The sequence below is a fragment of the Ambystoma mexicanum genome, chromosome 6q, assembly GCF_040938575.1.
Source record: "Ambystoma mexicanum isolate Mex_15411 chromosome 6q, UKY_AmexF1_1, whole genome shotgun sequence".
NCBI classification, from domain to species: Eukaryota; Metazoa; Chordata; class Amphibia; order Caudata; family Ambystomatidae; genus Ambystoma; species Ambystoma mexicanum.
This window is the reverse complement of record NC_090937.1, coordinates 975,252,523-975,264,572: the sequence shown is the minus strand read 5'-3', so window position 1 is coordinate 975,264,572 and position 12,050 is coordinate 975,252,523. Positions and strand designations below refer to the sequence as shown.

General features: G+C 43.3%; 1 protein-coding gene across 2 annotated transcripts in view; it reads right to left on the bottom strand.

Annotated features, from left to right (window-relative positions):
- Positions 1 to 12,050, bottom strand: part of TRAPPC11 (trafficking protein particle complex subunit 11) — a 1,974,021-nt gene that overhangs the window by 1,764,647 nt on the left and 197,324 nt on the right. For both annotated transcript variants that reach the window (XM_069631477.1, XM_069631476.1), the window contains exon 10: positions 8,578 to 8,725. In XM_069631477.1, coding sequence (XP_069487578.1) covers positions 8,578 to 8,725 — 148 coding nt within the window. The remainder of the gene's footprint in view (positions 1 to 8,577; positions 8,726 to 12,050) is intronic.

The window sequence follows — 12,050 nt, the reverse complement described above, 5'->3', positions numbered from 1 at the left end:
AATCACCTTTGGGTGCATTCCTGTAACCAAGGGGATTAAGCACAGGGAGTTTTGGGCACCTCCCTCACTTCCTGGTCCTGCCAGACACGCTGGAGCCAGAGGCAGCTTCACCAGTGAATCCCACCAAAGACCAAATAAACAAAGGGTCCAAATCTGGTTTGGTGCGCAGACTAAATCTCAAGAAGGACCATTACAACAATAAATGCCGAAAAAAGATAAGGCCATTTTGACAAAATGGGCACCCATGGGTGCTTTCCTGCAGCTGCAATGGCAGCTCACGGTAGAAACACTCAATGGTAGTAAAAAGTAAACCACTGCCACCAGCCATTAATTGTAGAAAGGGTAACAAACATGTTAAATGAGAAACTAGACAAAGAGGATACTAAGTAACCCCTCTAGTACCCTATTGTAAGATAGTGTGTGCTGGGTCTAGAAAGTTTACAATGTAAGTAAAGTCAATTTCACTTCACTGTTCTTGGAAACAGTAGTTGTCCAAGAGAGGTATTTAATCCTTTGGGAAATCTGAAAGACTTCCCTGTGCCACTGCACTGAAGGTGCTGTAAAACACAATGTAAAATATGCCGCCTATGGAGTTTGTCAGACTCCAAAGTCAGAAGCAACACAGAGTTCAAATCACAGAGAAACACATGAGAGAGTGGGAAAAAAGGTCCCACTTTCTCCAGGTAAGAAATTAAAAGTCCTAAAGTCCAGCAAAAGTGCTAAGGTAGAAGGGAATTAGCACATTTCTGAGAATTCTCCCTAACACTAGTACTTACTGCTACAGGTCTAGTGTATATAAAATAAATCACTTTTTTAAAAATAACTTCTAGTGTGTCAGTGTTTCCTTTAACTAGGTGTGTGCTCCAAGTACTGTATGACTCACTACAGCCCTTCTCCTTCCTAGACTAAGCCTGGCTCAGCCATAGCTACCAAACCTTTGGGTAGTTCAGGCTAAACCCAAGGAGTACAATTCGGTAACATAAGGTGGGCTTTTCCAAGTTCTGTCACAGACAGCAACTTGTGTAAAACTCCCTAATAGTCCTCATTTCGTGTTCTCCTTGCAAAAGTGTTTGCATAAAAGTATCTGTGAAATAGGGGATGCTTTTTCCACATTTTATTGCGGATTTATTTAATGGGAGTGCCAGCCTCTTATTGCCCCTCCCCACCCTTTTACCATGTCCTCGATCTGAACCAAACGTACTGCAGTAAAATGCTATAAAACATCTCACTGCAAAATGCAGGCAATCTGCTGCAGCCAGATGGGGATGGAGATACCTGCTTGATCATAGCCAGCATGGCATATCCGTGTTCTTCCCCACAAGCTCTTTCCATCAATTTGGCCTCTCCATCCACAATGTCAACATTCAAAACCTGCTCAACTGCAGCAGGTGTCCATCTGGTGCCCCTGTACCACACTGCGAATCAGAAACAACCTTAAGCAATATGGAGCACACAACAGTCTTTCGCCAGGCTGTAACTCCCATTGTGGCGAGTCTTCTTTGTGGCCAACACAGACTTTCTCTTCCTCCAACTTGCAGCCGCTCCAGCAGGCTTGAGTGTCTTAGGGTCAGCTCACATGTTGCACCTCCGGTCTACTGCAAATCACGCTGTCTATGGCAGTTCAGGTTTCCCAAATTAATTCTCCTGTGGACATCTCTTCTTTTGAACTCCCCAAGGCTCTGCAGCACAGGTCATATTTGCATGGATAATGAAGAAAAGATTCTCATCGTGCATTTGTGTATATTCAAATTGCGACATTGTAAGTTGTGGAAATCAGGAACAGTCTCTGCTCCCTGTGACGATTCACAAGATCTCATCACTTTTTCCCCAGGGGGTAGCCCTTCCCTGTGAGGTTAGGGAGGTGAGCCCGCTATGCAATATTCTCCCTATGGGTGACGGTCAGAGGATCTCACAGGGAGAGACTCCCCTTTTGGGGACAAGAACTCCCCTTCCATGAAGGAACACCCCGCCCCACTTTCCTATGAGACCCTCAGACCATCACTGCCTCAGAAAACACAGAACTGTAAATAAGACTAGACAGGGGATACCCGAGAGAAGGTGAAAGAGTCCCCTTGAGGAATAAAGGTACTGATTTACTGCGTCACAAGGAACCATCTCAAGATAGACTATTATGGCTGCGAAGGCCTGTCCAGGAGAAGGAAGTCATTCTCCTGGAACCCCTTTTAGTTTTGTTGGTTGATACAACCCTGAGTGGAAGGGTCAGCTTAAGGTAGTTTTTGGTTAGAGGACGGACTATTTTGATTGAACTACCTCACGGACGACAAACACATTAGTTCAAGTTCAATTGGGTACGGAAAAATCCTTTTTGGTAGGGATATATAGGCCTTTTGTTTATTATTTGAATACAATCACAGGTAGAAATATCACCTCTTTGTCCACCTCCTTCTTCTGACCCACCGCATCCCTCAGACTCTTATTGGTGCCTACAGATCAATGCTTCTCCTGCAAACCACTCACCACCCCACGTACCCGAGTTACCAAATTCTCTGCTGCAACATGGTGTTCACCTTCCCCATTCCTGTGCATGTTTCAGCATGCGTTAACATTTACTCTCAGACCAGACTCTTGTCATTCCTTCTTTTTAAAAGGAGAAGACATATGACCAAGGAAATATGTTGGCTGTGTGTCCAGAACAAATTTATTCCCACGCATTATGCCGGAGTTCTGCAGTATTGCTAAGCCATCCACTCTCTCGCACACGATAAGAGACAGAGGCCAAGTATAAAGAGACACGAGAACGCAAGCACTGATGGCCAAAGACTGACACTGTATATATGGGGGGCATGATGCTAATGTACAATTGGGATTTTCAGCAGCGATGCAGCGATTACTGGCAGTGCAACATTGAAACACCCCGATTGATGTCGGCCACAATCACTTTGTTAATTTATAAGGAAGAAGAGAAATGTCATGACTGGAAAATCTGGCCATGATAGGCACTAAAGACTTATACAGTCATGAGTTTCTAATACCCTGGGAATACTGCATCAGAAAATCTATTACCAATTGTAAATGGGATATCGGTATTGTGGTCAACGATACTGATAAAGACTCCATTACTGGGACACCTTGCCATGACCACAATACGAAATGATCTTACCCACCCATTCGCTGTGCATATAGTACTTCCAAACTATCACGTAATGAACATTCCATTACTAATGGCCAATGTTGACCTTGCTATTTAAAATGTACTGGTGACTGATATTTTGCCACTCATTTCGGGACCCAGAGCTCCCGAATACAGAGGAGCACAGAGAAAGTGGCTTTGGGAACCGCAGTGATTTAAGACTGAAGTGCACTTGACTGAATGGTCTTATTTTAACTGTCTAGGTAGTCATGCAAAATCACTGTATTCACTTAAAAATTGAGGTGGATCCTACTTTACCCCTCATCACTGGTGTTCATTAATATGGCCACATCAACCCTGCCCTTTCACATTTGTACCTGCTTACTTTTCTATTGAATTCAGTTATCACCTGTAAGCCATCACCCTGTTTAGTCACCAAAAGGAACGAAATGACAGCAACACGAAATTCACAATTTTTAAAAAAGATGTAATTATACTTTTCATTACAAAGCACATACTACGCAGATTGGTAAAAATAATTTAGGAACAGCAAAACCATTCATATGGCGTCTCAGCGCATTTTGTAGTCTTGCAGTGGAGCATAGAGGTGAATATGGTAGGTTTGATTTCAATGTAACCCTTCCCTTCATAGCGTATGCAATATCCAATTGCACATCTGGTAGCAACATATGAAAGAGTACAAATAATGCCATGGCAGCATGCAAGCAAAGGACAAGGGTTTCAACTCTTCCGTCAGGAATTCAGTCGTCTATGGTATCAGGGCATCCCATATAATGTATGCTCAGAGCTAGGTGACTAAATGGAAATTGACAAAGAACATCAACTGAGCAACTTAAGTGCTTGCTTTCTGAAATTGACAAGAAAACCAGAACTGTCTGTATGCAACATTGTTTTTCATTATCTTTTCCGGTTATTTTCCCTCACGACCAGTAACAAAAGGTGTCCTACAAGAAGCATCCCCATCTCCCCTCCTCTTCAACATCTATCTAAACCTACTAACCACACTCAACCACTCCCATAATCTTACAAGCTACAACTACGCAGACACCTAAATCATCCTTAAAATCCCCAAATCGCCAGGTTCCACCCATCCATCCAGATCTGTCACTATGCCTCTCGGATATGGACTACTGGATGACGACCAACCACCTCATCATCATTAATCCTGGGGAACCTCGAAGGAACATTGGATACAGATCTATTCCTCTCCCAACACATCAAGTCCGTATCCAGAACCTTTTTTTTTCTCCCATCTACGCATCCTCAGGTGCATCTTCCCATACCTCACCTATCCTCACCCATTCTCAGCCATCATCTCCATCATCCTCTCCTGCTTAGACTATGCAAACTGCCTTTACCTAGGCACACCAGTATCTCAGCTAAGTAAAATTGCATAGAAACCAAAACGCATCGGCTCATTAACCTACCTCCCAGAGTGCACATCAGCCTTACACTTAAGAGTCCTCCATTGGCTCCTTATTGGTCGACGCACTACCTTTGTGCATCACTCACCGGGCCATCCACAATACCAGCCCGTAATTCCTCCAAGACAAAGTCACTCGCTACCACCCCTCAAGGACACTCCTATCTGGCACTGCCTCTCTCTTAGTTGTACCACATTACAACTACACCAGACTGGGCGGATCCTCCTTCTGCATCCAAGCGCAATCATCTGGAACTCTCTACCCCTGCACATCCGCAGTATTGACAATCACTTGGCATTCAGAAAGGCCCTCAAAACCTGGCTCTTCCCGTCCCGCTCTTGAAACACTCTCACACTCTATACTGTTGATAGGCGCACAGAAACACTGACCCAAACACAACACTCCTATCCACCAGTACCCCTACGGATGCCGGCAGCCTCTGCAGCGGCACACTGTGACAAATTCCTGTCCTCCCCCACACTCTCTCACTGACAGACGATGGTACATCACCCCCCCACCAACTCCATCTAAGCTTACGGTATGTATACATTGTACCGTGTCTGTGGACACAGGCCGCAGGCACGGCCACTCATCCATGCAACTTATAATGCAGATATGGCTATGCTATTCCAGTGTAGCAGCACACAGCCATCTATACTGAAACTCCTAACGTACCTCAACACCTCTGCCATTAGTATACAGCAAAAACTTACGAGAATATTTCGGTCTAGCTAGGCACACATCGAATCTCTGCCACTAGCATTCTATCCTAAACCCAACAGCACCCGCCCACGTGCCTGATCTCTTGGCTGCTTACCGGAGCCTAGCCAGCCCACCTAAGTGCTTGTCTGGCAAAATGCACACATGCGTCTTTAATTTAACTCTTAGAACTTTGCACACATGGTCACGGAGGCCGTTCCAACCACAAAGCGCAGAGGCCATACAAATTGGGAAAGGGCGCTATATAAATGACAAATCCCATACAATACAATTGATAAATTTAGTCAGTGATGCACCCAGTTCACCTTACCTGATCTTCTGCATTTTATAAAACCTTCAGGTGCACTTATTTTATCAAGCTTCGATCGGCTATTTCGCAAGTTATTTATGCACTGTTGGTAAACTGGACCTTTTCTTTTTATCTGGGGTTTACTTTTGGTGATTATTTTCATATTTTGGCTAGTGTGCTATAGAATTTTCCTTTCTCTGTGCACATTATACTCAACATTTTTCTGACTTCTTGTGAGACAACACTTTAAAAAGGTTTTAAATAATTAGTAAACAAAAAGTATTGTGCTTACAAAAAAGGACTGGAGAAATCCTATGCATTTTTTAATGCTTGGTTTTATAATGGCAAAAACAAACATTGTTTTTTCAACTGAACTCCTATAAAGAATAGGGCAGCATACTGTGAAGGCATGAGGAAGTAGACACAGAACAGAGTACAGTTTGGGCTATAAACTTTTATTAAAAATCACAAAGCGGTTGGGGTAAGGCCCACATTGCCGTATACTAAGGTGGGATTTCCCTACCTAACTGAAACTAATGATAGTCTGTACAAGGAAGTACAAAGTAAATATCCTTCTGTGTCCAAAACCTATACTTGCCCTCACATCTATTTGTTCAAACTTTGTAGGTATGTCGGCATCAACTGAAAAAAGCGTTCAAACGAAAGTTCAGAGCTTCTTCCAGCTCTTGGTTGGAAAAGGGCGCTCCCTTACCCAGAATTCCAAATAGTTCCCTTTCAATCACAAAGGGTTCCTTTGCCCAAGCTTTCAAGTCTTTTACTGTTTTCACATCAACACAATTCCTCTGGATTCTTCCCAGTTTTCAGGCTTTTTGGCGCTTTCATCAACATCATAAAGTTCAAGCTTCTCTGGATATTCAACCATAAACTTATAGATGAGTGAAGTGGCTTTTCTTTAGTGGGGTGTATTCAGTCTATGCACAGATGTCAGACCACACAGTCCACCCATTAAAAGTCACGCAACCAACTTTTCCACAGTTACACCACCACTGCTTCAGCTCAACAGTTGTATTTGACTTATATTCTTAGAGTTTTTTTTTCCAACACTTGTTTTGCCACCATTCACTTGTTGGAGTATCAGACTTTCTCATAGTGTTGTCACCGTTTCAACTTGCTCAACTTTCAACTTGTACAGTTCCTCTTTCTCTTATGGCTCTTGCCAATGCTTGCTTTTCTCAACTTTTACAATTCACTGTTCTTTATATTAATTAATAATCAGTGGGTCGAAGTGTACGAAAAAAAGTAGTGTTGCCGACTAGCCTGCCCACAAACCCCATCGCTATGCACAATACAAGCCCTCAAACACATGTGCTTGCTGTTTAAGGGAACATTCAATGCAGTGCACTGAAAGTGCAAGTTTCAACTTCTTCCTAGACTTATTTTAAAACTGAACCATTCCGGAATGGTTTCTTTTTAAAATAAAAGTATAGGAACAGTAAAACTTAATATAAAAAAGTAGGAGGAGCACCACTCCCAACCGCTCCCGCCCACTTCGACCACTGTTAATAATTCTTGATTTCTTTAGTTTCCAAGATTCACAGTTCCTTTGTATCAGGGAACGCTTTTCTCTGCTTTCCACTCATGTGACATTCACTCTTTATTACTTTCTTTTGGTTCATTATTCAAAATTGCAGTTCATTTATATCTAAAACAACGTAACTGCAAATTCCCAGTACACTCTCCTGATGGGAATTTGCACCCTGCTCATAGGCTTCTCATTCATTTTCAAGTTTTCAAGTTTACTGCTTTTCTGTCCCTCTTCGCTGCCTTCCCAATTCTGCTACAGTTTGGTATTCACAAACTGTGTTCATTACATTATCATAGCTGTTAACATCAGTGATTTACATTTTCTGGACCGGCAATCACATTGCTTCTGCTGTCGCTCGCGAGCGCTCCAACCTTCCTTCACCACGCGGTTCGCACCACAGCGTCCTGGAATTCTTCAGCCTCACTTGTCTCACCGGGTATGCTGCCTTTGTGTGCCCTTCTCCGCTTTTTTCGGTACTTCACTGCTGCAGCTGTTCCCGACTCGGCAAGGCCCTCTTCCTGCAACTCCGACACCTCAGGCTACCGGAGTGGGAGTCCCCTTGACTCCAGGAGGTCCGACAACGCCAGCCACAATCCAATTCTGCTGCAATTCCTCTGCAGCACCGCAGCGTATCAGACACGTGTCTCCCTGCCTTCACTTCCTGCTTCTCCGTCTGCAAGCACAGTCTGTCTGGCTTCTGTCTCCACTAGCCTCACCCGAGCAGGCTATTTATACCGCACCTTTGGCTCCAGGTGCAGGCCATTCACATTGATTTCACAACCCTCTTGGTACTCGGCATCCCTCTTCCTTGTCCCAGTACCAGAATGGTGTTTGTGCATGTCTGACTCAAAAAAGGATGAATGCAAGTTCCTATGTGGTCTCTTTCTCGTCTCAGTACCATAGTGGTATAAATTGGGAGGAGGTTTTCTAAAACAATAGGGAAGGGATTGGACATTTGATTCCTTTTCAAAGGGAAATGGGGATACAGTGTCTCACCCAAGGGTGCCTCATCCCCAATCCTCAAGTCTCCTCTCCCGCATATCCACCCCCAGGGTCAGGATCCGAAAGTGATGGCCTTTCTCTGGCCACCTGGAGGGAGGACATTTGGGAGAAAGAAGTGAGGATGCCCTCAGATTCCTCGCAATACCTCAAAAGTAGGTTATCTCTTCTGTTAGGGGACAGACCCATGGGTGTCTGTCCTGAATTAAAGAAGAAGTGTACAGAAGGGAAAGGCCAGCCTCAAAATTCCCACACCTAGAGAGACACGCTAAGTGGAGCCAATTGTTATGGAACACAATCATGTTTAAACGTATATATCATGTGACAGGATGTTTTTAGCTTTTAATTCCATACGCGACACAATATTACGTTTGAGTCACTGACATATGTGATGAAACCTTAACTTTTGGTCTATAGTGTTAAACCATCTTCAGACTAGTTAGATTCAAAGCCAAAGGCAGTTAAATATCATGACGGTATAACTCACCTCATGGTTGCAAAGTTGATTGGCCAGTTGCTTGCGCTCTTGGGCATAGTACGCCGCCTGCTGGTAGTAGAAACCTGGATTCTGAGTCTGAATTGCTGTCAAGCCCAGCTTTATAGCCTCATCAAACAGATCTCCAAAAGCCTGAAACCTGCAGAACATGAGCAATTACCTAATTAATGAGGGCATGTTTTTTGGCTGTTTCTATATAACCTAAAATACATACTTGGTACAGTTGATATATATATATATGACGGTACATGTGTTATTCTTAAAAATGTATTCTAGGTGTTTTTGACATTTGTTTAGTATTATTCAAATAGTCAAGGCAAGTCCCCTTTAAATTCCTCCCTTCTTTAGCAGATCATTTTACATTAGAATATTTAATTAAAGAATGCTTAAGTATTTAATGAAAGGGCTCCGCAGAAGAGGATCCGCAAAGAATTACTTCATGGCAAATGTACAATGGACTAGCGACAAGTTAACAACTAAAACATTAATTCTTCTTTCTACAAATTGGACAACATAGGCCCATAAACTAACTGCAACTGGCATGCATAGCTTAATAAGTGTTTGAAATTGTTGTTTAATCACAACCGCTCCTTGATTTATTAATGACAAATGCTACAAACATGGTAGATTATTAGAAAAAACATATTGCTAAAAACTCAGTTGTAGCTATTAAAGTATGTTTTTCTCTTATCTTTTTAAAGTTTCGCCAGAACCACCAGTGTTACTTTGTTTTAGATACACAGAATGTCTAATCCCTTATTGGTGAACCAAAAGTACAAAAGGGACAGATAATTACCAATATGCAATCACAGTAACGGACAGGCACCTACTTCATTTGAACTGATAAAATAGATGGTCCTGTTATAAACATAATTGGTCTTTGCATCATATAACATTTCTAGAATTATTACTACAGTGTGGTAACCACAGACAGAAAAGGTTATTCTCTGCAGTGACCATTGTACTCCTATTCCAGAGTAACTTTCCCCCATATTTGTGGGAGTTCCCATTCGCAGGGACAGGACCAGAGCATTTTGGGGGCTAGCAAAAATTGTGCACTATTTTGATTGGTCGCATAGATGCACACTTCAAGGTACCCGACTGCGCCCATCATGGCGCTGGGCCCAAACTCACCCTGCCAGTCCTTTCAAGTCACCTAGGCCATACCTCACTGGCTAATAGTTTAGCGGGTAAGGTAGGAGGGAGCATCTTTGATTGTTCAATACTTGGCATCTGCAAAAAGGCACTCCTTTACTTAATCTAAGAGAAATATGTAGTGCGTATGTAGCTTATCCTCTATAACTCTCCCTTGTTCCATGCAGTTACCTCGTGATGTGGAATGCTTGAACCCAAGCCAAACAGATATTCTTTGTTTCTCGCACTAAGCTGTTTTCCAGTACCTGTCAGTTCTGCAGCCATGGTCTTCCTGCTTTTTATTTATACAGAGCTGACGTCCATATTTTCATCATGGACGCTTTACTCGCATTATATTTTCTCCTGAAGCAAGCGTCTATACGTCTCATCTACCTTGCGTTTCTACGTATATACATTTACTCATTCTCTTCTCACTTATCTTCTTAGTGTACATGATTTCTTCGTATTCGCATAAATGTTTACATTGATACATTTTCATTCTTTAAGTATTGTCATATCATTTCAGTGCGTCCTCGTGTCTTCTCTTTATGACATCACTTTACTGTGGTCTGATTTCACTTATAGCTTTTCTATGTCCATTGATGTTTGCAGACATCCTTCCACCACGTCAGTGCGAGGCTACATTCGATACAGCTTTCTAAGTGCATAACGTCTCTCATATCTTCGATGCAGCATTGGGATGATATCTGGTGTAATACACACTGCCTTCCTGTTATTCTTCCAGTATGACGTAGGTGAGTGGGCGGCCACTAGAGATGACTTGTACATCTGCCCATTTACCTCTTTACAGCACACTTACATTCAGTTACACCATTCTGGTACTGAGACAAGAAGAGGCCTGGACGCTATTGCAAGGGCGAGGCATATCCCAAGAATAATTAGAGTCAGGCAATTGAACTGAAGGGCTTTAACAGGTCACAGGTCAAGGTGGAGCCACCAGCCAGGGAGGGGACACCAACAGGAGAGAAGCAGGACTGGGATGTATGGGCCTGAGAGGGAAGAAATCCTGTTAAGGAGGCTGACTAGGGGGGTCCGGCCTGGAGGCCAGAAAGTCAGCAATTATCAAGGAAAGACTGCAACACCGGGGCTCGAGCAGGCCATAAGAGGGTCAGAGCTGCCAGAGACTCCTTGGTCGGGTGCCGACAGCCAGAACTCTGGGGCATGGAAGTCCCCAGTGCTGCCGGCCACCGGTAGCGTCCACGAGTGACGAGCAAAGCTACCGGCTTCCCACAACGAGATTTACGAATGGCGAGCGCTGCTCTCACAGCTACAGAGAAGTGTGCGTGGAGCAGAGATTGAAGAGAGAAGACGCCCAGAGGAGCCTGCAAGGTCCAGTGCGTGAATCAGAGGGAACACTCATACCATGGCGCTCCTGGTGCACTACAGGACAAAAGGTACTGCCGGATGAATGGAAATATATATGCAATTGAAAGTGAACCCAAAGTGAGGGGCTTTTCATGAAAAATATGAGCAAGTTGAACTATAAGTGAAAAAAAACATGAATCCAACATAATTCAATACCGAGCTAAAGGAAAGCTTTAATGAGCCTATGAATGGAACGCAAGCATGTGTGAAATACACGTAATGAACACTGAAAGTCAAAGAATGAATCTTACTGAATAAGGTGAAAAGCAAGATAATGAACATTGCTGAAGATTGTGACAGTAAGGTGGTGAAAGAGTGAGCACCACAGAGTGAATTGTGTGGAAGAGCACACAGTGGCAAAGCTACGAGACTGGCAAGGAGAAACCAAAGTGAATGTGAACCAGAGCATAGGTGCAGTGACCGAGAAACCTATGTGGAGAAGAAAGCTTAGGGTTATATTGGTTGCGTGACCTGTAATGGGTGAACCGTGTGGTCCGACAACTGCGCCTAGACCAAGGATACCCTGTCTGAGAAAGCCAACAAATCTTCACTTGTGAATTAGATTGCTGAAGTGAATGCAGAAGATAGCAATCTATGTAACTATTGAAGAGCCGAAAGGATTGTAAAGTCAACCTGGAACGGGTTTTGAATACTGAGTGTGAGTTGTATAAGGAAGGCATGGTATCAAACAGCAAAGACAGACACAAGTGATCACTGTTCAAGGGTGTTTATTGAACTTCAATGGGTTGGTTGAACGCCTATCTAAACCTAAATCTATGGATGGGAGCAAGCTACGACCATCAAATAATAATAACGCAGGCCCCTACCTTGGAGTCTTTGTCAAAATAAAAGGGCCTATACTAACAAACCTATTGCCAATCCTTACAATCCTTACTTCTAAATATAAATGGTGTGGGACAACAATGTATGCTAAAAGAAAAGTG